This window comes from Micromys minutus (assembly GCF_963924665.1).
Source record: "Micromys minutus genome assembly, chromosome: 4".
In the NCBI taxonomy this organism is placed as follows: domain Eukaryota; kingdom Metazoa; phylum Chordata; class Mammalia; order Rodentia; family Muridae; genus Micromys; species Micromys minutus.
In genome coordinates, this window is record NC_137973.1 from 54251250 (window position 1) to 54278931 (window position 27682).

The window sequence follows — 27682 nt, forward strand, 5'->3', positions numbered from 1 at the left end:
GACTATTGCAGCCATTGTGGCTTAAGAGTTAATATCTGTCGGATTGTTTACATCTTATTCAGTTTTTAGATATAAGACTCAGCATGTGTCCTTGAATTTCCCTGAATCATAAGTTTGTCCCTGCTGTGGAATCCACTTGTACAGTTGAACTGAAACATACAGAGGCACCTTAGCAGTAATCTAAACTCATTTTCTTCTTAAAGAATAAATAGTAGGTACCATGCTCAGGTTTTTACAATTAAATAGCAAAACACACAAAACAATCTTTTGCTCACCTCCAGACTCAACCCTAGACCTCATAAGAATGAACAATTATCTCTGCCCTCTGCAAGAATATCAAATATATGCTCTCCACCTAGAATAGAAAAGTGGGCTTGGGCCATCTGCACAGGAGGGTTCGGACTATAGGTTGGTCTATCATTCTAATGTTTGAGCAGGCTTCAGTGAGCTAGCCCATCTCCACGGACTTCCTTTCCTTTGTTGATAGAACAGAAACCATAATTTCGCTTTCTAGTCTTTTATATCATAAATATTCACTGATGAGAAGCCTTCATGGTAGTTCCTGGGTACCCTTCTACCTCTTGGTCTTTGTCACTAGTTAGAAATCAAATAGATATTTCTAAATTCTCATCAAGGAATGTGTATACAGCGCCCAGAGTGATTTTCATGGTACAGTGAGCCCTTAGGCATGAGAACAAACAAGAATTATTTGCTTCTCTTCTTTCTGCCTTGGCCTTCTAGTTGTGTTTTCATCACAGATTCCAACCCTTCCAAACCCCTTGGGTCAGGATTTACCCATGAGCCTCAGCAATCTCCTGCTGGGCAAGCATTTAAGTCTGGCCTTCAGCACCTGCTCCTCTCAGGACCCGTCAGCCTGTGCTTGACCCACAGACTCTAGTTCCCATCCAGTTCCTTGTTTTCTTGCTTCTTCTGAAATGTGAGCGCCCCCAGCCTTACAGCTTAGCAGTTAATTGTTCTCTGATCTCTCTGTGTGGGCGTGTACAAGTGTTTTGGCTTTACTGCTCTCCCCCTGCCCCCACCACCACCATTGCAGAGCTTAACCCTGTGCTGGGTGCTTTGAGAGGTCTTTCATTGTTTGCACTTTCTTGGCTGGGGATTCTTGTCTTCAACCCAAATGGAAATTCTGGGTAGGCAAGGAGACACTCTTTAGTGCTGCTGTGTGGAAGCTTCTATTTTCCTCCGTTCTGGATAAGAGGCAGCAGCATCAGGCAGATGGAGCATCATCTCATGGTGCTCTCTCGTGTTACCATGCTCTCAGGCCGTCAGCATCAGGACCTTAGCTCCTTAAGTGTCTAGCTCGGTGGGGTCCTAGGAAATTCAGAACTCTCAGCCTTTGATAGCAGTAAGTGTTATGGTTCTTGGCTCTGAGACCCTTGACCCTAAACATGTGGCGATAGACCTCTTGAACCCTTCCAGCAGCTGGGATCCTAGTTTCTCTTCTCTGGCTTCATATGGCCTTCTGTCTTTCTTCTCATATCTTCACATTCTCTTGCATTCACATTCGATACCCATCTTCCTTCACTGCCCCCACTTGCATGGCCCAGCTGCTTCTTCAGGCAGCTGGTTGCCTTGTCCACAGCTCTACCTGTTGACAGCCAAACTCTGCAAAACTCTACTGCCTTTCCTTTCTCACCTGCTAGGTGATCTGAATGAAAAATGGCCCCCGTAGGCTCATCAGAGTATCATTATTGGAGGTGTGGTCTTATTGGAGGAAATGTATCACTATGGGGTGGGCTTTGAGGTCTCAGAAGCTCAAGCTGGACCTAGTGGCTCATTGACTCTTCCTGTTGCCTGCACATCCATGCTCATCCCTATTGAATCGGCTTAGTCAAAGAGGACAACCTTCCCTAATCTCCAATCAAGGGACTCCAAGTAGCTGTGTCCCACTGATAGAACCTCCAAACAAGCTCTCACAGAGTTGCTGTGATCATGCGGTCTCTTCCCAGCTATCAAAACCCTGAGACCCCAGCTCAGCCTACACTCTCAAGAGTAGTCCAGCAATGACCACTAGCCTCTTTTATTGGGCCAGTCTGTGCAATACCAGGGAGAACAGCACAGGAGGATGTCCCCTAGCTGGCTGGCTGAGTGAGCCTGAGCAGCACAAGCATTTATTCAAGCCAGTTACTGCCTTGCCTCTTAGCCCCAGTCATAGCTTGCCAGAGCAAAGACGTCTGGTACAAACTGTTTCCTACAGCCCTGGCCGAGGCCCTTACAATGAAGAGCTGAAGTGCCCAGCTGTGTCATATAGTTTCCCCAGAGTGTCCTAAAGTATTGCAGGTGACTGGCACCAGCATAGGAAGAGTCCAGCCAGCTATTTGATTGGCAGCTCTTTTTCTCAAAGCGGCAGGGCAGCAAGCGAGTCCAGCAGCTGCTGGCTAAGGGATCTCTAGTTTTCCCCTGTAATATTTGTTTAATGCCTTAGTTGCTTTTTCTGTCGCTGTGATAAAAACACCCTGACTGTAGCAACTTGTAAAGGAAGGGTGAATTTTGGCTCACAGTAGGAGGTGTGGTCCATTTAAGACAGCAGGAGGGACCCGGTCACATTGCCTCTGTCCTCATAAAGAAGAGTAGAGCATGCGCAGCTCACTCTCTTATCTTTCACTCGGTTCAGTGCGCACTCCAGGGAGTGGTGACACCCACAGCTGGGGGGTTTCCCACCTTAATTAACCTAGAAAGATCACCCCCAAGACACTGCTCCCCAATGATTCTAGATCTCAGATAACAGTTGCCATGAGCCACTGGAGAAGAAGAAAAGTTCATCCTGACACAGCAGTGATTTAAGAGGAGAGCTGCTTGTCCTGGGCAGAGGTGGCCCCTCTCATCTGCTTAGAACTAGAATACGCCGTGGCTGGTGACTGTCCTCTCTGCTCAGCCAGCTCCTCCTCAGCACAGTGAGGGGACCATGGCATTCAAGGGACCTGGGGGCTGTTTCCTGGGTCTCTTCCTCTGTGCCACTAGATCAGCTATTCTCAACCATGGGTCATGACCCCATTTGGGGGATTGAATGACTCTTTCACAGTGGTCACAAATCAGACATTTATATTACAGTTCATAACAGTAGCAAAATTACCGTTATGAAGTAGCAACACTTTGTGGTTGGCGGTCACTACAACATGAACAACTGTATTAAAGGGCCGCAGCATTAGGAAGGTTGAGAGCCACTGTGCTAGATGGCTGGTCATGGCCGTCTTCGTTAGCCAGCATTAGAGACTCTACAAGTGTCAATGTTACCCACTGAATTCTTTGTACTTCTTAAGATGTCCTGAAACTATCAAGTAAAACTGTTTTATAATCATAAAACCTAGACATCAGAGCCACCTTTTGAAGTTATTCCTAAATTATTTATAAACTTAAGTATGTCACAAAAATAAACTATTTTAAAATTTCTTCTTGTTTCATATTGAAAAACTGCTGTGAGCCGAACTAAAGCTGGCTACCGTGGGCGATAGTTGCACATACATTTAGACTCAGGAGCATTTGTGGCCTGGGATGCAGGCAAGAACCCGAGTCAGGAGGAGTGATTTGGGTTGAAAATGCTCTGTCCTGCTCGGAACTCAAGTATCAGCATGATTCTTCAGGGTGCTTTCAGTCTCTGCTCTTAGAGGAGAGAGCAAGTTGCTAAGCCACCATCCCACCATCACAGGCCGACGGAATTAAGCTGGAACACTGCAACACGAGGCTTCGGAATGTTGAACGGAATAGTCCTAAGTCACTGGGATAATGTACATTCGAAACCCTGGAACAGATAGCCTTTTAAGTCATTTCAGGTCAGAAACAGTCCAGGCACAAGGAGAGGAAGCCTGTTTTACAGCTAAGCAGTGGACAGACAGACAGACGGCCCAAATTCCTGTAGTCTTTGGGGATGTTTTAGAACTTGTTCGGAGTCATCTTCTTTGTGTTTCTAAGAACAACCTGACTACAGCACAGGCTCTGCCAGAGCCACATTGATACAGAGGAGGATGCTTGCAGCTAACCATCAGATTGAACACGGGGACCCCAATGAAGGAGCTAGAGAAAGGACTGAAGGAGCTGACAGGGTCTGCAACCCCATGGGAAGAACAAAATGATCAACTAACCAAACTCACCACAGCTCCCAGTGACTAAAACACCAACCAATGAGTTCTCATGGAGAGACCCATGGCTCCAGGTGCATATGCAGTAGGGGATAGCATTCTCTGGCATCAGTAAGAGAACAGGACTTTGGTCCAGCAAATGCTCATTTTCCCAGTGTTGGGGAATGCCAAGGCACTGAGGTGGAAGAGGAAGGTTGGGAGAGGGAGCACCTTCATGGAGACAATGGGAGCGGGAGGGGGATGCGGTTAGGGGAAAGGGATAGTATCTGAAATGTAAATGCAGAGAATATCCTATTTTAAAAAAAACTAACTAGAGACTGTCACATCAGAATGAAGATCCACAAGTCAGTAAGAATCATAAATTTGAAAATTTTGGAGGGGAAGTGATTTAAAGACAATGCTAATAAGATAAAAATAACCCATGACTAAAAATACATTCTAAAACATTTCATCTCACTGGAGACCTGAGAACAGTAAAATATCTAAGTTGGAGTCTTGTCCTTACCAGACCAATAAATCAGCTTGGGGACTCCGAAGTAACTATTGGCTTCCTTTGTCTTTAGAGCCAGCACAGATACCGGGTGTTGTTTTAGTTGCTGGCAAAACACTATAAATATCCATATTCTGGTCATTGTATTTTTATTTTGAGCACCAGGTAATTTTTTTAATGGAGGCTTGGGACAAATTATGGATAAACAATAGCTTTTGGTTGGGTTTAAATACAGTTTGTTATTTACCCTGTCATTGAAAATCAACACAATTCTATATTTAGACATGTGTAATAATTCTAATACCTTTAACAATGACAACAGTCTTTTGGATTCATTTTCTTTACTAACAGCAAATATGAGCAAGGAATGGAAACAGCTTATTAGATTAGAACTTCTGTGATTAAACCTTTGATCTTTAAGGTGCTTCCGACTTTATAAGTCTTTGGTTCATTGTTCCTAAAGTAATATACTAGAAAGTTCTCCCAAAGGAAGGTTGTTAAGAAGAGACCCCACGGATCACGGGCCATGCGTGTTCTCAGGGTGGCACTCCCAAATAGGAAATCGGAGTGTGACAAACCTGCCCTAATGCTGACTCAGCCTCTGTGACTGTCGGAGGTGGTATCTGTGTCTCTCAGGAACAGGTATGAGGACTAATTGACGTTTAGTGAGCACTGTTTCCAGGACAGTCGCACACAAAGTGACATTAGAGTTCTGGAAAGTTTAGTTCCAACTCTGTTTCTGACAGCCGGATGCTATCATTTTCCCAAACAAGACTTCAGGTTACTGTGACATTCATCCAGAGAGCCATATTCAAGGTCATGTGGCACTATAATAATCATGTGGCTAAACTTTGTTTGGTCCTTATTTTTGTTCTGTGATGATGGGAACCTAGGGCCTCATGAATGCTAGACAGGTGCCCTCGTGAATATTAAAATGATGTAACAAGTTTAGTATATGGACATAAGGAACAAGAAAGACCTTAATCTCATTTTATATGGAAGTGCCTGAGTTTCTTCAGGCTGCTCTAGGAAAATACCATAAGCTGATTGTTTACCAACAGAAGTGTGTTTCTCAAAGCTAGGAAGCCCAAGATCATAGCCATGGCCAGTTCGCTGTCTAGTGAGAGGCTACGTCCTAGTTATAGACAATTCATTCGCTTCAAGTAGAGGGAGAGTCGGGAAATTTCTGGGGCCTCTTTCATGAGTGCTGCCTGGGATGAAGTCACATCCAAAAGGTTCTGGCAGGGATTGCAGCTGGTGGGGTCTGTCTGCTGCAGGAAGCAAGCAGACGGGACAGGTCCCTGAGGTTCTCCTGTCTCTCTCCCTCGTTCTTTTCTGACTACACTGTGACTAGGTCAGCACACTGTTAGAAAGACATGGTCAGGACAATTCCTTCTGCCCTTATTTGGTGTCTTTGTTTATGTAGGAAAGAGCCTTGATTGTTTACTTCTGCTAGGCACTGTTGGAATTTGAAATTTGGCCTCCAAATTTGTAGAACGTTTTACTAAATATGGAGTGATATTCTGATACTTTTTTGTTTTTCAGTCAAGAACTCTCTCTTTTTTTGTAGAATTTAAGAATGGCAAAGAGAATTAAATCATCCCTGTGGTATTTTTCATAATCATAAACAGCAATCACACACTAATAGAAATACCAGATTCAGTAGTTTCTTTGTCTTTTATGTCATGTAAAAAACCATCTTAGATGCCCTGAAGTCACTGATAGACACTTTCTACAATCTCTCTCTCCCTCTCTCTTTCTCTGCATTTTTGAACCAAAATGGAATTTTATCCTTAATTGTCATTCAGTGTCTCTGACTCTCAATAATAAAGTAACTGAACTTCGTTACCATAGTGAGTAGATATTGTAAATTTCATGCTATGGTGTAGACCAAGATTCTGCGCCTAGACCTGGGCCTGCCTTGAATAAAGGGCCTAGTAGGCTGTCTTGGGAATGGGAGGTTTCTCTATATCAGTTAGATTGACTTAGGACTTGGTCAGGACAAAGGCTTTGAAGAGAAAAATGCTTAAGCTAGAAACTGACGTGGGATGCTGGTAGGTAAATGCTGTCAGAAAATGAAAATACAGAGTGGTGAGATACCTGTAGGGAAAGTACTCAGTGCACATCCTAATGAAGCCCAGTATCTGAGGCTCAGTTCCTGGACCGCACGGGATAGGAGGAAGCCAAGTCCTGCAGGTTGTTCTCTGACCTCTACCCTGAAGGCTCATGGTAAGCACGCATATTCCACATAGAATTATTAATGAATAAATGAATGAATGTATGAATGAATAAAATGCTTTTTTAAATGTTATTTCTCAGCCAGACCAACCATTAAAAGTAAAACAAGGGAAAAAAAATTCTTTGAGATCAGCAACCTAGCTCTAAGTGTTAAAAATTCAAACGAAGGGCCTGGAAAGCAGTTCATCAGATTAAGGCATTTGTCACCAAGCCTGCATTTGTTACCAAGCCTACCAGCCTGACCTTAGTCCCCAGGAAGGAAAAAACTAACTCCTACAAGTTGTCCTCTGACCACCCATGTGCACTGTGGCATAAGCTCACCCCCCACCAATACACACCACACAAACACACACTAAATAGATACGTGAAATTAAATTTTCAAATTCATCTAGGCAGTGGAGGTACTTTAATTCTAGCACTAGAGAGGCAGAGACAGGCAAATTTCTGAGTTCAAGGCCAGCCTGGTCTACAGAGTAGGACAGCCAAGGCTACACAGAGAAACCCTGTCTCAAAACAATAACAAATATTCAAAGTTAAATAGAATTTGCTTTAATAAAAGGGAATCTTTCCATAGTGAGATACAATGATTAAATAGCTTGTCCCCTCCTCCTCCCCTCCTTCCTGCCTGCCCTCTGTAAAAGAAGAACGTTTTCTTTGTAGGAGCTTTAGGAAATGTAGCTATGTGTTTCTGCTCTGGAAACCACATTTAGTTCTGGTACCGCACTTCTAAGGGACCACTGACAAAGTGGAACTTGTTCACTAAATGACCCGGATGGTGAAGGAATCTGAAACCAAGTCATATGAAAAGCAGTGACAAGGTAAGGAGATTTAGCCCAAGGGAAGCATCACAGCTACAGTGCTCAGCTCTGGAAAGGACAGCGCAGGCTAGAGATGGATCCTGTTCTGTCCATTGGAGCCTCTGAACAAGGGCCATGATGGGAAATGCAGCAAGAACCCGATACAAACCACAGCCAGGCCAAGATGAACTGCATGCTAACCTGTGCTCCGGAGTTAGCTAAGCGGCCGTCAGTCAGCTCCTGCTCTCGGACCTCCATGGGCCTTCCCAACTCTCCCATGGCGCTAGCCTGTCTTCCTGGTTAGCCTTAAGGGTTATGACGTTCAATCTGTTGATGCAAAAGAAATTGTGATTTTGGACCACAGAGTTCAGATCATTGAAAATAGGATCAAATATATCTTTACAAAATAAGAGCTATCATAATTAACTCACTTCCACCACCCCCTCTGTAGTCCTGAATAGCCAGGAACCTACGATGTAGAACAGGCTAGCCTCAAACTCACAGAAATCCACCAGCCTCTGCCTACCAAGTGCTGGGATCAAAGGCATGGGCCACCACACCCAGCATCAAAGCTTTTGTTTTTAAATAGTCTAAAACCTTGTTAGCAAGTGCACATTCTCCAACCTCACTATCTCTAACAGGTCACCAGACCACCTAACTAATGGCTTAGAACCCTTCCCTGATTCCAGCCCCCATTTCCTGGCTCTCACGTCCCTTCCACCATCACCTGGCTAACTCTACACCAGTATCTCTCAGTTTCCAGACACTGTTTGCTCTCAGACACACCAAGTGCTAACCATCAGGGAGGGTAACACTCAAAGCTTTGGTGCGTATAGCTTCCCATGACTGCTGCCTTTTCACCAGAGAGGCTCCCCTTTGTCAACAACTCACCAAGGCCTGCCTACATCTGAGCTATTCGGCGTCTCTGTACTTTTGCTTGCGTGTTTCTTCATAAGCCTGTGATCTCAGTTAAACTTTGAATTTCTGAACTAGAGGTTGATTACGCAGGCTCTGGAGTCAGTGGGTGGGGCTTAAATCCCTCATGACTCAAGAGTCCAGTGGTCTTAGGTAAAGTCTTTAATCTCCTTTGGAACCCTAGTCCTCTTATCTGTAAAATGGGAATAATATTAACCACCTTATAAAGATATTGAGGATTAAATACAAAACTTCAAAGGTTTAAAGCAATGGCTTACAATGTTATCCAGAGTCATAAGTTGTGTGTACACCCACACCCACAGTAAACAAAATACACAAGATGCTCACTGGCTACTTAGAAAGGGAGGACTGACTGCTGATAAGGTCCAGTTTTGAGATCTCTCTCTCTCTCTCTCTGTGTGTGTGTACCTGTGTATGCTGTCATTCACACACCAAACGGATGTTATATTTACTGGTTCTAGCTCGTTTTGTCATAAGTCATAAGTAAACGCATCCATGGGAAAAATATGTCTGGTGAGATTCATTTTCTCCCACCCCCCCACCCTGTACATAAAAACATACTCATTCTAAAAGAACAATAAGACAAACACCTTTAAAGTTCATGCCCAGTGTGGAAAATTCTGTGCCCTGAAGCATCTGTGTTTGGGTTGTGACTGACACCATGCTAAGTGAAGAGTGGGGAGTCCCATCCTCCGTGATGGTCAGGGACAGCAGGCACCACGCAGGCTGTGTACTGAGCTGGCTTCCGTAGCTTGTCCAGCTCAGTAACACTCTATGCCCCCATCCAGCCTAGATCAGCTACTTCTCTGCTTTTAAAATCTTTTTCTTAGGTTTCTGAAGCGCCGTTTACAACAGAAAGCTGAATTCTCCATTTTTTAAAACTTCCATAGTTACCGCTCAGCTAAGCACTGAGATCCTGACATTTAATCTCCGTGAACGGGGATGCTCTGATTTCACTGTTTTCAGCTCGGAAATGTCACTCCCAGCACTGTTGCTTGAACTCACACTTAAGCGCTTTCATCTGTACTGGCTGCAGTGTGTCAGAGAATTCTTTGTGCAACACTTGGGGGATAGGGAGGCAGTCAGCTAAGCCTGGCCTTTAAACAGGCTGGAAATATGGCTCGAAAGGCAGAGACAACCCTGTTCTCGTATGATGTTTGTGATACACAGTCCTGAGTCCAACTCTTTCAACGCAGCTGCCTTAGCTCAGTGAGTGTGGGTCCTGCTGGACTCACTGATGGTTGCCAGCCACACAGACCCTTCTGTGCTTACCCAGCTGAGGCTGCTAGTGAAGAAGATACCTTAAAGGCTCAAACTACCCCTTTGCCTGTGGAGGGGATTGTCTGTTGCTACCCTAACTGTTTTCAACTAATATGTTGGCATCCAGCCCATCGGTAACTTCATCTTTTTGTGTATTTGCTTAGTTTTAATTTTGCTTTGTTTTGCTTTTTGAGACAGGAACCTTTCCCCCTTCCCTCCGAATGTAGCCCGGGGGAGCCTAGAACTTAAGGGTTCCTCTGCTCAGCCTCCTGGATGCTAGGATTGCAAACCACAGCTTCTGACACTTTGAGGGGTTGAGAAGGGTCACCTGTCATCATTTTGACACAAAATAGACAGTGCTTTGTGGCTATTCTTCTTGCGGCAATCGGCTTCTATTTCTGTAACTGGTCTATCTTTGATTCTTTTGCCTTTTGTCTCCTGGGACCTATTTGTATGTTCTTTCTGCTGCCTCCTCCCCACTCCCAGCTGCCCCTCGTGGGCCTCTGCTCTTCTCCTAGTGCTCGGGTCCCTTGCCTCACCTCGTTTGCTCATCCATCTCCTTGCCTTGCTCCATCCCTTTCTCCTCCCCTTCCGCTGCATGCTGCTGCTGGGTCACAGTCTCTGGTTCCTCCGAGTTTCTAGAAAAGCGAGTCAGTATTGGCATGCTGTGGCCAACAGCAGACAGACATGCTGAGCTCAGCCTTCGCCACTGTCACGGGTACGGATCATCAGCAGAGGTCTTCAGCATGCAAGAGTTTTTAAGGTAGTTAATGCCTAGGCCAGCCAGCGTTTCCAGTTTCCCGGCAGCCCATTTGAAGCTCAGAAATAGAACTCATACAAGAACCACTGAAGTGGAATTTTGGAAAATCAGGAACTTTTCCATTACACATGGATTCAAGTCCCTTTTCTGTTTCCTATTAACCACATGACCTTGGACAAATTCATTCATTCATCTAATAAATACTTAGTGAGTATGTGTATTTGTACCTTGTGTTTAGCTCTCACATGTTCATGATGAATTCAGATATAAGATACAGGAGCAGAGATGTCGCTTAGTGGTAGGGTGCTTGCCTGATATTCACTAGCACTGGGGAAAAAATTGGGGGGAATAAGATGCAGAAATCAAATTATTAGCTTTATCAACTAACACAGAAAGCCAGACTGGAGGATACAGCTCTTCAGCTACTGCAGGCTCACTACTTCTGAGTTAGATTGTAGGGCTTCTTAGTGTTCCTGCTCTGGGTCTGTTCTCTGTTCGAGTTCGACACCCTGGTCAAATGTAGAGGATAGATGGATGTTAGACAGACAGAATGACAAGCTCAATTTGGAAAGGAAGGAAGGAAGGAAGGAAAGAAAGAAAGAAAGAAAGAAAGAAAGAAAGAAAGAAAGAAAGAAAGAAAGCATTCAAGCACTTGTGGGCTGGCTAAACTGACCAGCCTGGGCCTATCCTGATGCGGGAGGCTCCTCCCCTGCCCCGCCCCAGTGTGGAGAACAGAGCTGGGACACTAAGAAGTGCCACTATTAATACTGTCTCTCCTGAGATCTGGGGAGTTAGTTCTTTTTGCTCTAGTGAAACAGGAACTGAGCTTCACCCTTGACCACTGGTCGCCATAGTAAACAGCGCGAGCACTGCTTGTCTGTTCGCTCACCGGCACATGCAGATCCACAGCTCTCCAGCCATCGAAGTGAGGCACCGTTTACAAAGAGTGCGGGAGAGAGGTGGGCTTCAGTCACGACACCTCTGAGCTAGCAGTGCCCTTCGGTAGGCACAGGGTCTATCTGTAGTGTCTTTCTGAACCTCTCATTTGCTCATTTTTCTCCTCCTGTGTTTGTTTTGTTCCTTTAATCTACAAGTCGTGGTCCTGAAGCTTTTGATTTCCGGTACCCGTGTATACAGCTTGAGTTGCTTCATCCTGGCTACATTGTTGCTAATCCAATCGATGTGTTTCCAAATGCATTAATCTGGACAAAGAAGGCACTGGGAACAATCAAATATGCTTTAGAATGATGGAACTGGTGGCACGTGGTGTCAGCAGGACACTGTATAGAGCATGACTGCAGACAGGCCGCCCCGTGAGAGAGTGTAGCTCCCTATTCTACTCCTCCCTCTGTGGCGTCACACTACCTGGAACAATACTTGTGCCGTTTCTCCACAGAGGAAGAACAACTTTTTTTTTTTTTTTTTATGAGCATTGGTATTTTGCTTGTATATGCATACATCTGCGTGAAGGTGTCAGATCCTCTGGAACTGGAGCATAGACCGTTGGGATCTGCTGTGTGGGTGCTGGGAATTGAACTCTGGTCCTCTGGAAGAGCAACCAGTGCTCTTAGCCACTAAGCCATCTCTCCAGCCTGGTAGAACAGCTGTTAAGATATGATTTCATATGTCTTGGCTGCCAGGGCCCTGTTCCTGCAGGCTCAGAGTCAACGTAGAGAGTGGAACCCAGGAGGGACCATTGCAGCTGACGAGAGGGGCCTGGTCAGAAGACAAACCGCAGACACTTCCCCTGCGGATGAAGCTGCCCTTCTTCCACACACATTTGCCAGTTGGGAGACAGAAGAAGGGGACATAATAAAAAGTCAGTGGGGTAGGGGAGGGGGAGACACTTGCAGGGGGACACATCCTTCCAAGAATGCCAGAATTTAACAAATTCTCCTGTCTCCTGCATAATTATATCTAAATATTCAAATCGTGTACCTGAAGTCTCATTTTACTTAAAAAGAAAAAAAAAAAAATCTAACAAAACCACATACCTCATGGGATACTAAGCCAGACATTTATTTTGCAAACTGATGTCTGTTTTGTTTGTTTTGTTCTAACTGCCATCTTTTGCTTTAAGAGTTGCCTAGGATGGAGGGACTTCAGTCTCTGGAATGGACTGCCCTGTGGTTTATTTTTATAGGATGTTATTAGAAGTTTCAGGTTCTGAAGCAGAAGTCTAACAGCGGTGATCAAGGAAAGGAGAGTATGTGCCGTTTCTCGCAGGGCAGAAAAAGGAGTCGATTTAGCGGCTTTCGAACAGTCTGTACCGTTCCTCCCTCCCTCGTTCCTGTCTGAGTGCTTAAGTGATCAGCGTTCGCTCCTCTTAAACTCTTTCCTAGCTGGTGTTGAAAAGGGTTTCTGCATTACACTGACCGCTGTGTGCTGCGTAGGCCTGGCCTGTAAGCGTCTGAGAGTCCTCCCAACTCCTCCTCCTCATGTGAGGTCACCCTGTCGCTGCTGCCCCTTTATGTGGGTCCTGGGGGGGGGGGGGCTCATGTTTGTGAGACATGGACTTCCACAACTGGGCCATCTCCACAGCATCCACTTCAGCCTTTAAAGAGTGTCAGCAATGCACGCAGACTGTTTATCTAGTGGCTTGTTCTAGAAGCTCTTTGTTCATATCTGTGCAGGGGCTCGCTCTACAAAGCCTTTGCTTTTGCTGAGGTACTGTGATTTCAAACTGGCCAGCACCCGCAGAGCAAGCGCGCAGTTTCTCCACAGGTCCCCTTGAAACGTGTGTGACCTGCTTTGTTCAAAGAAGCATGTGCTATATGGACTGAATGCGTACCAATGGGCTGAGTTCCCTGAAGGCTGACTCACTGTCCCAGGCCCTAGGGCCAAGAAAAGTGCCAGGTGCCATGATGACACTGTACACATTTTAATTCATGTGGTCCTCAGGACAGTTCTGTGAGTCAGTCACCTGCCATTCTTACCCCATTGTGTAAATCAGGAATCTGGGGCATAGGAAGAAGTTTAACTTAGCCCAGAGTTAAGTTAGCAGAGAAGACAGAAACACGGGTAACCCAAAGCTGCAGCATCCAGATTGTGATCAACTGTGCTGACCCCTCTCCTCCTGCACAAATTCCCTAAGAAACGACCGAAAGTGGAGGGCTGGTGGCAGGTCGAGCCGCTACACAGACGTTAACACACTGGCTTACAATTAATGCTGAATTTAAAGCTCCTGTCTGTCTTTTTAATGCCATCTTTACATCCTGTCTGTCCGTGTTCTCTGAAAGCCATCACCTTTCAAAAAGCATTGTGGGTAATTATGGAGTGAGCTTTGAGGTCTTAGGATAAGTATCTCCTTCAGGAGTACTTGCTTTGTACGAGGCAGCTGAATCTACCTGTCATGGAGAAAGGTTTCTGGCTGAACCGTCTCTTGTTGAATACTCGGGGTGTTCAGTGTGCCTTGCTTCTGTTCCCTCTGCCACCCTGCTGCCATCGCTTCCTGCACCCAGAGGGAGCCTGCTTCTGTTTCCAGACCAGGTCTGCTTCAGAACCTAGCACCATGGTGGGCTGCCAGGGAAGGCCGAATGGGGCAGGGCAGCCATAGGGATCGTGAACAACAGTGGGTAAACGTATCGAAGGCTGCGAAGCACTAACTCCCTGGAAAGGCTGTCACTCGGGAAGTGAGATTTAACCCTGGGTAAGATCGTTCCAGTCTGTATCCTAATGGGCTGTCTAAATCTCAAGAAGACTTTTAAGTCTTACCCTGAGAAATCCTACCAGTAAGCAGCCGGGGGAACACTGTCGGCCCTCTTAGTGAAACTGCACAAACATAGGGGTTCTTATGTGTTATTGTCTCTGCCTCCTTTTCCCTCACAAGCTGCTTACAGAGAACCAGAGAAGCCACTGCTCAATGGAAGACACCTGGACTGTGGCCCAGCGATGCCTTTGGCTGGCCTGGAGGGCGGGGGGGCTCAGATAATCAGAAAGGGCCCTGGGAGCTGGAAGGAACCGCAGCTGCGCACTTGCCGCAGGCCCTCAGGCCCATCTTTCGGCAGCTGTGAGGCAGCTGCAGGCAGAGAAACTACAGAACGGTGTGTACCTGTGGGACTTGCAGCGACCGAGAGCTTTTGGGCTTTGCCCAGTTCATCTGCACTGTTCCCCAGTGGGGTAGGCTGCCTGGCTCTTGGGAGACAGCTGGAGTAACCGCTTCGCATCACACAGGCACACGGGGGAAGTGGCTGAGCCAGGAACTAAGCAGTTGACCCCAAAGTGTTCTCACCTTTTTCCTCCATAGCATACCAACACTTGAGATACTCACTGTTTCAACAAACGGGGAGCTCCATATGTGAATTAGGAACCCGAGAGGTGTAGAGGTCTCACAGTGGCTGGGAATCTCTTTTTAAAGAAACGTTGGCATTTGGTCAGGCAAGTTCTTTGCCAAATTACTTGTTGGATTCATTTAAACCTGCTGCCCATGCCCATAAAATCTGCTCTGACAGGGCCTCACTGTGTGCTGAGAGATTGGGCAGCCCCTCAGAGAGGCCCTGCCCACCTGCCATCCTATCCCCAAAGTCCAGGGCTGTGATGCCAAGCGTGGGCAGCAAACCTCCCCCCACATGCTCTTAGAAGGGACAGGACAGGACACCAGGAACTATGGTGAGTAGTTGAGTGACTGGGTAGAATGGGACACTATGTCTTGCCCGTCTTTTTAATGCCATCTTCACATCCTGTCTGTCCGTGTTCTCTGAAAGCCGTCACCTTTCAAAAAGCACTGTGGGTAATTATGGAGTGAGCTTTGAGGTCTTAGGATAAGTATCTCCTTCAGGAGTACTTGCTTTGTACGAGGCAGCTGAATCTACCTGTCGTGGAGAAAGGTTTCTGGCTGAACCGTCTCTGTTGTTGAATACTCGGGGTGTTCAGCTAAACTGTCTGCCTCCGGGGTGGGGCTGAGCAGAAGACAGAGAGATGGCCCTCTGTACCCACCTGTGGCGGTTTGAATGATTGGTGTCCCTCAGAGTCTCCAGCATTTGGGTGAATACTTGGTTCCCAGTAGGTGTCCTTATTTGGGGGAGGCTTAGGACCTGTGGCTTTTCTAGAAGATGTAGTCCTTGAGGGCAGGTTTTGAGAGCTTATGGGCTTAGGCCATTTGAGTTAGCTCTCCCTGCTTCCTGTTTGTGGTCCAAGATGTAAGCTCTCAGCTGTCTCTACTACCATGGCTGCCTCCTGCTGCCAGGATTCCCTGCCATGAGGGTCTGTCCCTCTGGGTAAACCCTTCTAAAGTTGCCTTGATCTTGGTATCTTATCACAGCAATAGAAAAGTACACTAACTGACCACCGTGCCTTCTTTGGCTACTTTCCCTGTAGCACACATAGACCCTCTTGTAAGGATGAATGCAGCCTTCAGTGTCCCTTCCAGTGGAGTGGAAATTTCCAAGTGCTGATTTATACCAAACCAAATCATCTGAGTGCATGCATACTCCTGGCCTTAGACGTGGGGATTCTGATCTAGAGAGACTCCACATTTAAATAAGAATCCCCAGATGGATATGGTCTGGAGACTTCAGAACTACTAGAATAATTGCTTTGCTTTACTTTCCTATTTATTTATTTATATTTTCAAGACAGGGTTTCTCTGTGTAGCCCTGACTGTCCTGGAACTCGCTCTGTAGACCAGGCTGGCCTCAAACTCAGCGATCCACCTGCTTCTGCCTCCCAAGTGCTAGGAGTAAAGGCACATGGCACCACAGCATAGCTAGAATTGCTTTTCTGCTTGGTTGTCTCCATGTAGTGATCAACTGTTTGAGTTCCTCAGATCCTAATGATGTTCCTGCTTTAAGTCTGCAGCAGGAAGAAGTCATTAGCGCAGCCAGGCAAGCTTAGCATCATTCGGATAAGCTTGAAGTCAGTAGCAACCTCAGAGAAACTGCTAAGCTACCGGTGGCATCCATGTACCATGACTTGGATGCTGGCAACACATGGGCAATGCTGAGAAGAAAAAGAGTTTTGAGATCCCAAACACACAGAGGGTAAATAAAGCGTGTGTTCTTTAGAAGATGGTAGCGATTCATTCAAGGTGTGACTTTGCTGCAAGTACTGAGTTGTTTGAGTCAACAGGACAACTGCTTGATACAGTTCAGTTGATCAATTCCTTTTTGTCTGTATCTTGCGCTCTCTCTCTCTCTCTCTCTCTCTCTCTCTAACACTGTATCATCAGGGTTCTTATGTATACTTTTGTCTTAGACTTAAGGAGTCTGATATTCCTCTATAAAAATTCTTAAGCTTTTTAAAAATACAGAATTAGCTTGCACATAGACTCTTTAAGAAAAACTGCAGGCTGATCTTTAGTCCAGCAAGATAGAAATGTAATACGTGGGAATTTTTTTTTTTTTAAATGAGGAAGATACCACCTACCTGCTTATGAGAGGGCCTCAACAGAAGCCAGGAGTTGCCTAGTTACTTTGAATTCAAGCCAGTTCTTCTTGTTTAGGAAGGTATTCTGTTTTCTTTTTAAAATGTTGACAGTTGTATTGTTGCTGTGCAGCAAGGTTTGACTGCTCGTTGTGATTAATCTTGACTGTCTGCTGGCCTTGAGTAGGAAATGGCAGGGAGAGTGGGGGTGAACTCTGTGTTTCTGAGAGTGTCTGCAGAGACAGTTAAGAACGAGGAGTCTGATCCGATGACTGGTAATCATATGGTGGCTGTATTGGGAGTGAATAGGAAGCCGGAAGTAGGGCCATCTTTAAAGGAAGTTGGTCACTGCGGAGTGCCCTGTAAGGCCTTGCATGCCCCAGCCCCTCACTCTGTCCTCTTCCGTGCCAGTAGAAAGTGCTCTGCTCTGGTGTATCTTCCCTGCCATGAGTGTGTGGACACTTTAGAGTCACGAGGAAAATCAGTCGTTTGTCACAATTGTGCAGAAGCAGCCAGCCGACCCGTCGGTCCGACTCCAACAGCATGCGCTGGCCCACGACTGACTCTCGGTTCTAATACTTTCACAGCCTCTGCCAGATTTTTACCTTCGTGTTCTCTGATTCTCTGCCCTGGCATGCCTTCACCCTGCTTCCAGTGTGGCCAACGTGAGGGGGAGGAGCCCAGAGTTGGCCTTCGCGTCTTTGGTGTGAGTCTCAGCTTACTCATGGATGATCTGTGTGATTAGTACGCATGTCTGTGGATCTCTGTCCTTTCTGCTCTTTGCCTAAAAATGTGAAAATAACCTCACAGAGCGTTGGAAGATTCGAATGAGGCTCAGGGCCCTCCCTCATCCAAGGTTTCACATTTTGAAATGTTATTACTCATGACAAGCTGCAGTCTGAAAATATTAAATTTAAAATGTTAAAGTACTAAGGTTTAGTTGCTCACAGTCTGGAGTGGCGTGAGAAATTTTGGCTTTTTCTCCCCTGTCCCTCCCAGGATGTGACTTTCCCTTGTTCAGCATTCATACCCATTCTGTCAAACACACATACTCATTGGGCACTTATACGCCTTCTTCCTTATCAGATGGAGAGTTCCAGGATCACTGTACTTATGTTTAGGTAGCGGTTATTTTATTTAAGAGTGACCTTATAGCTTAAAAGTTGTGATGTTGGCAATTTGGATATGCCAAAGAAAATCTATAAAGGGCTTCCTGTGAGTGAAATGGTAAAAGTCCTGGATTTAAAGAAAGAAAAGAAATCATGGCCTGAAGTTGCCAAGATCTGCAGTGTATTTTTATAGTTATCCTATTATTAGTTATTGGCAATCCCATATTGTGCCTTGTTTATAGTTTAGCTTTGTCATGAGTATGCATAGGGAAGTATAGTCTCTGTAGAATGGTTCAGTACTCACGGCATGAAGCATCTGCTAAGGATGGATCGTATCCCACAGGGAAAGAGGAACTAGTATTATTGTGTAGGATGCGTAATTATATTAAAATGCCCAGCATACAGCTCTGTATGACCACCATCAGAAAGTCCTATACAAACGCTGGATCCATAGTCTTTAGAGAACTCAATGAAAACGTCTCAGTGGATTAAAAATACAATGAAAACTAAAGACCAAGGAGGCAGGAAGTCTTGCCTTTGGTGCATTTGTGCAGAGAACAGAAAACTAGAAGATTCTCTTTCCTTAACTGATAGCTGTCAGGAGGCCCGAAGCTGTGCTGCACCCGAGGATGCTGCCACTCTGGCTGTCTGTTCCTTCTAAGTACTTCATTCTAGTCCTTGGCTTATCCAAGCAGGTGCAGGACACTGACAGCCTCTCAGCTCCTTCACCTACTTTGTACTCACAGATGGAGAAATGTCCAAACGCTGTGGCCTTGGGTCTGGTGATATTGTTGCCGTGCTCAGGTCTCTCCAGGCCCGGATGTGTATCTGGTGACTTCTTGTCGACCTGCTGGGATGTAACCTTTGTGAGAGCAGGACTTCTGTTCACTAACACATGCATCATTCTGAATGCCAGAGCAGAACTGCCGTGTTGCCTCTGCTTAATAAGATATTTCTAGAATGGGAGAATCTGTAAATGGAAAAACTGAGACATGGAATAGGTAAAAACATTATCCATATTATTTAACATCCTTTTTGAAACAATTAGATATATGATACCTTTACTCATTTACATAGTGTAATATTGTAACTATATACAATGTCTAAGGACCAAGTATTATAGTTTCCATGTGCTGGAAAAATTATCAATCAAGCTCCCCTATAGTTATTTTTGAGTATCGCTATCTCCTATAATTATCTTTTTGTGCTGTTTTACACCAGAACTAACCTCTCCCTATAAAACGTGCTTTGTTACCTGTTAGCCACTTGGCTCCTGCTGTCTCTCCCTGGTCTCTTGTGACCTCGGTTCTGCTCGACTCCGTGTAATCAGCTTTCTTAGCTGTCACACATGACTGAGAGTCTGCAGTGCCTGTCAGTCTAAACCTGGCTTATTTCACCTTATATCCTCCAGTCCCATCCATGTTGCCACAGATTAGAGGCTTTCCTCCTTTTTATGGCTGTCGCTTCACCCTGTAATACACTGTGGGAGCACTGTGAGTAGGCATCTGTCTGAGCAGGCGCAGTCAGTGATGGGTTATCAGTCTGGGAACCTAACAACTGGACAAGATCTCACAAGCCTGAAGCTTCCAGCGACTTAGTTAAGTTGTGAACAGTGATTTGAATTGCCAACTAGAAGATGCAAGTGACTCCCTGAGGAACCAGTACCGTCAACACTGGTACAGCAGCTTAGGTGAAGTCTGAGCATGAGGTTGGCTCTAACTGAATACCACCGGTTCCTTTCTCTTCCATTGGTTCAGTTCCATGTCTAAAGTCAGCACAGCAGAAAATCGGCAAGCATGGATTACACAACAAAATGAAAGTAGTTGGCCAGGCTGCAGTGGAACACAGAAGCACACGGAGCAGAAACACATCGTGAGCTTAGTTACGCACGGACAGGGGAGCTCAGTGCACGCAGTCACGACGGGCAGTGTTAGCAGCAGACCTGGAAGAGACCCTGAGGATTACAAACTGATTCAAGTGTTTAGGATTTATTTGGTTATTTCACATTGGTCCTGATATTTGGGTCTTCCTGTCTGTTACCACTCAGATGACTAAAACGTAAAGGAGAAGAAATACAAGGTACCACAATATGAGCCAAGTACATGCGTAACCGCATCTCTCTCCTGCCTGCTGTCCACACACTCACTCAACACTGGCCACATGTGGTCCAGACCATCTTCCCTGCAGTGGCACGTTTTGTCCTCCCTGAGTATCTCAGATCGTCTGTTTCAAGTTTCCTGGCGTCTCCATGTGACTGCACTTTTACCCTCCTCGTCTCCTGTCTAAGACCTTTTTCTTATTTCTCTGCACCTGGGACACTCACCACATCTCCTTTTACAATGGAGTCTCTATCCCCGCTTTCTCCTTCCTATGCAACGGGCCAGTGCTTCGGCCCTGCCTGAGGAAGCCCAGCTACCACAGCGCGTTCTGCTGCTCTGACTCTGCATTCGTTGCTCTCACAGCCCTTGTTCCTTCAGACTAGTTAGCATCCTCCGCAGCAAACCACCCTCTGTTCTGACTGACTGCATAAAAAGAATTTAGGGAAATGCTGCTGAGAACTCTAAAACTGTTGGGAACTTGATGAAATAGCCACAGGTAACAGAGAGGTGAAGTAGGAGCTGAGCAGGTAGAGCCAGGCCCCAAGCCCTATGGGCACAGGGTTGCTTACTGAGGACACCTATTACCACTGCTGCTGGACAGTGGATGCTGTGGCTGGTACCACTGGTAGTGGATGCTGACCTGTGACAGCAGCACCTTTGCTACTAGAACAGATTCTTCTCCAGCCACTGACTCCTAATTAGATGGAGACAGACATCTGACCAAGTTTCTGGCCCATCTACCAACTGCAAAAGGGGCCTAGAAAGGGCTATCGTATGCTATGAGAAATGGAGTTGGCCTGCTACCAGCATCAGATTTCATAATCAAGATACAATTTTGTTTGTTTATTGAAACAGGGTCTCATTGTGTAGTCCTGGCTGTCCCTGAAACTTTCTATGTAGACCAGGCTGCCCTTGAGCTCACAGAGGTATGACATGCTTGCCTCTGCCTCCTGAGAGCTGAGATTAAAGGCATGCAGCACCACATCTTGCCTCTCCAGCCATTGTTGACATGGTGACCAACTTCACTTCCTATTAAGCTGTAGCTGAGCTTCTCTTCCCGAGTCTCCTCATCTCAGAATCCTCAAGAGCATGCCTGTTCCTGCCACCTCCCTGGATAGATTTCTGCAATGTGACAGAATGTGACTTCCAATAGCCTCCTGCCTAAGATAGCGCAGTTTTCACAGAGGGCTCCAGTTTTCTATCCTTGTCCCTAAGAGCGCTACAGACCATCCCTGCAGCTGTGTCCCCAAGGCCCTCAGGTTCCCGATGTCTCTCTAGCCTCCTGCTCTACCAGAAAGAGACTTCAGAACGTGACTTTCAGGCTCTGCTTCTCTACCTTATCTCCTAAGAACGAAGCCTTTGTGGTCTTCCAGTCTCACCTTCACATGCCCTGGGCTGTATCCACCTAAACCACATGCCTGGCCCATAACCAACATGGCACCCCAAAGGCCTCAACTCTGGCTTCAGTGTTGGGAGGGGATTCGGGCTGGGCTAAGAGTTAAGTTCAAACTAATAAAGTTAAGCATGTCTTTTCATGCATGCAGCTGTTAAGTCTCAGTCAGTAGGACTTGACCCGTGTGCAGAACAACAAACTTCGATGACTGTTCTGGGTCCTTGGTGCAGCTACTCTCATGACTCCACATTCATAGTGGGCTGGCCCCTTTCTGTTTCTTAGACCTGTGGCGTTGGTGCATTTCTTGCACTTCCGACTTTCAGTGCATTTACACCCCATAAATACACATTGAACACCTAATGGTTGGCACTGCCAGTAGTCAGAGACTAGACAGAAAGTGAGTCAAAATAAAAAATAATTAGAATGCTTTTTATTGCCAGTGACAGAAATTTTGTTTAAAACTGACTTAAGCAAAGATAGAACGTATCCCTTCACATGCCTGGCAAGTCTAGGGAAAGATCTAGGTCCCTTCAAACACAGCTGGAGTCACAGATCTTAAACCTTGCCTTCATCTCTCAGCTCTGCTTGCCTCTGCAGTGGCTTTATTCTGAAGGTCCCCACATGGCAGCAAGCCAGATGTCAAGAGTCCCAGGTTCACACCCATCTGGCTTCCAGACAGTAGAGAAAGCACTGCTCCAACTGGGTGTGATGGAACTTACCTATAATGTCAGCTCAGAACAGGAGCATAACTCAGGAGTTTGAGGCTACCCTAGGTTATATAAGTTCTAGGATAGCCAGGACTATATAACAACACTCCATGTGAGAAAGAAAGGGGTGGGGAGGAGAGGAGGGGAAGAAAGAGGAGAGGAGAAAAGAGAAGAGACACATTCAGTTAGGAGGCCATCAGATGTCCCAGTCTTGTAGCTTCTACCTGTCTTATATGCTCTGCCCTGAACCAGAGGCATTTGGTAGAAGAATTCAGTGCTCTGGTCAGACTGGATTCAGATACCCCTTTCTTGTAGCTGAGAACATTTCAAGCGCTGGGAATAGTTTAGACTGGTTCTTTAATAGACGTTTTGCTTTGTATTGACTTTTTTTTATTTGGTTTTGTTTTCTTTCTTTTTTTTTTTTTTTTTTTTTTTTTTTTTTGTCTTATCTTTTGCCTGTTTTGATTTTCATTTTTGTGGGGAGCTTTTGTTTCTTGCTTTTGTTTTTGTTTTTTAAGAAGAGAGAAAGCACATAAAGTTGAATGGTTAGAGAAATGAAGAATGTCTGGGAAGACTTTGGGGAAGGGACAAACATGATCAAAATATATTGTGTGAAAGAAAAAGAAAAACCCATGATGACAGCCATGATGTTAGCCAGCCACATACGTGTAAATGTCTGGTTAGGAATGCACAGTCAAGGTCCATTGCCAGCAGACTGGTCAGGCGCCTCACAAGCACCTGGCCCTTCATCTCCAGGGAATCCAGAGTCTCTTCAGACACGTGTAGCCACACACACACACACACACACACACACAATATGTTTTAAATTTTGCTGTATGCCTCTTTAGTGTTTATAGAGCAACTGATGACAACAGCTCTTAAAAAAAAAAAAAAAAAAAAAAAAAAAAACTAGCTTCTTTTAATGAAACTGGATTCTGTTTGAATCCTTTTTGAATTGAAATGTCCAGGGAAGATTCACGTGGCTTCTCTTTCTATAAAAGCCTTTTTCAATTTTTGATACCAACATCATATTTCATTTACAGTTTTTGAATATTTTCCATTTTCTAAAGTTTGCAACAATTTTAAAGCAGTAATAAAACCATCAGCTCTCCCAGTTATTCCACTTCTGGGCATATCCCCCAAAGATGCTCCAACATACAATAAGGACACATGCTCCACTATGTTCATAGCAGCCTTATTTATAATAGCCAGAAGCTGGAAAGAACTCAGATGTCCTTCAGTAGATGAATGGATACAGAAATTGTGGTATATTTACACAATGGAGTACTACTCAGCTATTAGAAACAATGACTTTATGAAATTCCTAGGAAAATGGATGTATCTAGAGGATATCATCCTGAGTGAAATAACCCAGTCACAAAAGAACAGACACAATATGCAGTCACTGATAATTGGATACTAGCCTTAGAAAGCTCTGAATACCCAAGAAACAACTTACAGACCATATGAAGCTGAGAGAGAGAGAGAGAGAGAGAGAGAGAGAGAGAGAGAGAGAAAGGCCAAAAAGTGGAAGCCTCAGTCCTTCTTAGAAAAAAAAAAATAAGTGTATAGCACCCTCTCAGAGTGGGGTACACCTAGACCTTAAATCATTAATAACTCAAGAGCTGAAAAGATAGCCTTGTGGCAATTTTTGGCATTTCAAAATCATTATGTTTAATCTTTACACACCAAGAAAACTTTGTCTGTTTACATGTTACATTTCGTTTTATATGTACTTTATGATCATTGTAACTAGTAAGATTTCAATGCATACTATCAAACCTTTAAAAACAATCAAGTACTGACAAAAATATATTCTTATATATTTACGCTAAAATGCTTTTAATAATCTGTACATGTATCTCTGTTGTTGTTTTTTTTTAAATAAAGTTGTAAGAAAAAAAAAAAGGAATGCACAGTCAAGTTACAGATGGACAGTCCACTGGTGGGGAGCAGAGAAGCGTCACTCTCTTTCTTCCCCCCTTGCTCCCACCTCCTCTTTTCCTCTGTTGCTGACTGTAGATTGCCTTTGAAGTAAGCCAAGAGTCAGGGGCCAGGGCAGTGATGGGTGGGCACTGAGAATTGGTATTGTCAGTAAAGTTGTTTAACACAAAGCTTCTTGGTGACCTTTTTTTCTTTTCAGTTCGTGGAGTAAGTCTCTCTGGTATGCTTCTTAGAATAATAAAATCATAATCCACATTTAAAAAAAAAACTAGGCTGCTGCTAGAATTAAGATCTGTGATTAATTAAAAATGGTTTTCCTTGAGATTATTGTTTTCCCCCAATTCCCCTTTACCTCCCATACCCCGGGCTAGAGGGACTTGGACAGCCTAAGTCAATAACTTCTCCCTGGGTTAGATTGTGCTTCCCTGACTTGCGGACTTATGATTTTGTGGGTTTGCTGTACCTGGGCCTTCTGGAGTAAGGTGCCTCCGAGGGTGGAGATTCGGAGCTTTGAGAAGCAAACAAATAGCTCTGAGTCTCACTTGCACCAGCCTCCCGCTCACGCCTGTGGCAGAGCCTCTCACCAGCACCCAGTTCTTTATGTGTATATGCCACTTGTGGAGAGTCAGCCAGAAGTTGAGGTGAACACAATGTGGTTATGTATGTCATTTTTAAAACAACATATTAAACATTTTTGCATTGCTGAAGTTCCAGAAAGCTGTAACTTTGGTTTTGTTCTACACCATTTTGAAGAAGACTGAGGAATTAATGCAGTAGTTGTTGCCTGGACCAATGTGGCAGTGCTTGAGATCCTTCTTGGTTGCCTTGACTACAGGAGTCTTGTGGACAGAGGCCAAGGAATCAGCTGACCATCCTCTGATGTACAGGGCTGGCCCTACAACTGGGGTGGGGCACTGTAAAGTTAGGAAAGGAATCAGAATGAGTTTGTAGGTATCAAAAAACCGTAGAGGCAAACTGAGGTCTTGGGGACTTATCTCCCCAGTTTTAAGTTAGGATAACTAAATAAAAATGTAGCCTGAAGCCATATAAGCTCTCTACCACCAATCAAGCAAGATTGCCTTCTCGCAAGATGCGAGGAATAATTAAAGCATTCTATACGTCATGTTTGGCATGGTTTATAGCTGTGGTGGATGGTTAATAAATACTGCAGATGAGAGCTACTGCTGTAGCCAGCCTTGGGTTGATCTGCAGCCGATGGACCACTTCCACCCACCGTGGGCCATGTTTACACTCTGATTAGAGTCAGTAAAGGCTGGACTCTGGCTCTGCTTCGTCACTGCTAACCTGGGAGATATCCTAAAAGAAAAGTTGTCCATGAAAGACAAAAGCCATTTAAATTCTAGGAAGAGCACTTCAGAAAGCTACAAAGAGATGGAGCCTGCCTGAGGGCAAGCAGAGCTTGTGAGTGGTGTTTGGTGCTCTCATACTTGCAGGTAGGGTGGAGCTTAGCACAATGACTTTTTTCAAATTCTTGCCAACTTTGCCATGTTTGCCCGGAGCCAGGATGCTCGTCCCATGTCGTGCACAGCACAGGATGCTCAGCTCTGTATGTGAAGATTCTCTGTGTCTGAAGAGTCTCTGATGTCTTGTGGATATGGTTTTGGAAGGATCATGTGACATTGTCCGTGATGCTAACAGACATGTGTGGACAACTACAAGCCTCCTGTACTGTAGCTGTGGAGGAAAATGATTTATTATTGGGTTTTACTAATTCAGTCATTATGAACATATGTGAAAGATACTGTATTTTCTCAAGCAATAATAAATTATCCTACTAATACGTCTATAAAGTAAGATTCCTCTCCTTTCTTCAAAGACCAATAACCATTTTTGCAGTTGCTCTGTGATTGGAACTGATATTTCTTTTTTTCAGTTAGTCATCCAGTTTATTTCAAATTGATGGCTTTCTGTAGATATTAGCAAAATTCCAAAAATACTAAAACTCTTCTGTGTTATAGGCACAGATTCAGTTCTGATGAGTAAAACAAGCAAACAAACAAACAAACAAACAAAAACATCATTCAGGTAGCTGTCTTCTTTTCCAAATGTCCTGTTTGTTTGTAGTATCCCAAGAGATACTACATCATAGTCATTGAAGCATTTTCGTCCACATTAAGAACATAAGTAGAAGAAAGACAACTGAATGAACCATAGTTTGTTTTGTTTTCTCCGTGTCTCTGTATTGAGGAACACTGGAGGTTCACAAGGCTTGTGGTGATTGTGGTGCTGGAGAGATGGCTGTACTGCATGAAGACCTGCGTCTGGTCCCCAGCACCGACTTAAAAGCCACAGTTGTCTGTAGCCCCGCATGGGTGGGGAGAGAGAGGCAGATGTGGGACTCCAGGGCTAGCCAACCAGTTAACCAACATGGTGGGCCCCAGATTCCGTGAGAGGACCCCGTCTGAGACAGTAAAGTAAGAACAGTGAAAGGAGACAACCTCTGACCTCTACCTCTACATGCGCACACATGAGTACACGTACCCCACAGAGAAGGAGAGACAGAGATGGAGAGGAAGGGACGGGAGAGAGAAACGGGGATAGAGTTAAGTGATTCACCCCAAGTCACACACAGCTGGCAAGCAAGAGAGCCAAGACTTCAAAGCTCCATGTGACTTCTGAGTACATTGCCTTCAGTACACACTGTCATATCCGTGTTCTTAAAAGAAAGACTTAACTGGATTAATAAATCTCCCTCTAAGATTAGGGTGTTAGATTCGGAATGGTCCAGTGAAGACAGTTTTCTGTAATTTGATTTGGCCTTTTTTTTTTCTTTAAGGTGCTGTGTAATGGACCAGGAACATGCGTTCCTATCTGTGTGTCCGCTCTGCTCCTTGGGATTCTTGGAATAAAGAAAGTGATCATTGTCTACGTTGAGAGCATCTGCCGAGTGGAGACTTTGTCCCTGTCCGGGAAGATTCTGTGGAATCTCTCTGATTACTTCATTGTTCAGTGGCCTGCTCTTAAGGAAAAGTACCCCAAGTCTGTGTACCTGGGGAGAATTGTTTGACAAATGGCAACCCTAAGTCTTGAGAACATTACAGTTTCCAATATTTAGTATACTATCTTTACTGTGAAGTTTTTCAAATGCCCAAAGAATTATCAATAGTAACGAATTTAAAATGCACCAAAACTCAATGAAGAAAGACAAACTTAAGCACATAATGACCACCAAATAGCTATGTCTGTACACAAAAACATTCTTCTAAATAAAAGAGTTCAACACTACTTGAATTTTCTCTTTGGACTCTGCCAGCCATGGATTTTTTTTCCCCTGACCCAAATATAGGATGTGTATGTTTAGTAACATTTCCTGTTTTACAACTTTAAATAAAACAAAAGTGTTCTACATTATAAAAAGAAAAGAACAGGATAAGGCAGGGTGGGGGTAGGTGTTGTCATCCTAGCCTGGGATCCTCTCAGGAGGTGAGGGAGGAGGATCAGGAGTTCTTGGTGTAAGGAACTGGGGACAAGGAG

At 44.9% G+C, this 27682-nt stretch overlaps 1 protein-coding gene across 1 annotated transcript in view; it reads left to right on the top strand.

The window, feature by feature from the left end:
- The window catches only part of ALG14 (ALG14 UDP-N-acetylglucosaminyltransferase subunit), a 72151-nt gene extending 44762 nt beyond the window's left edge, over window positions 1-27389 (top strand). The window contains exon 4 of the mRNA XM_080915535.1: window positions 26985-27389. Coding sequence (XP_080771661.1) covers window positions 26985-27215 — 231 coding nt within the window. The 3' untranslated portion in view covers window positions 27216-27389. The remainder of the gene's footprint in view (window positions 1-26984) is intronic.
- The last annotated feature ends 293 nt before the right edge of the window (window positions 27390-27682 follow it).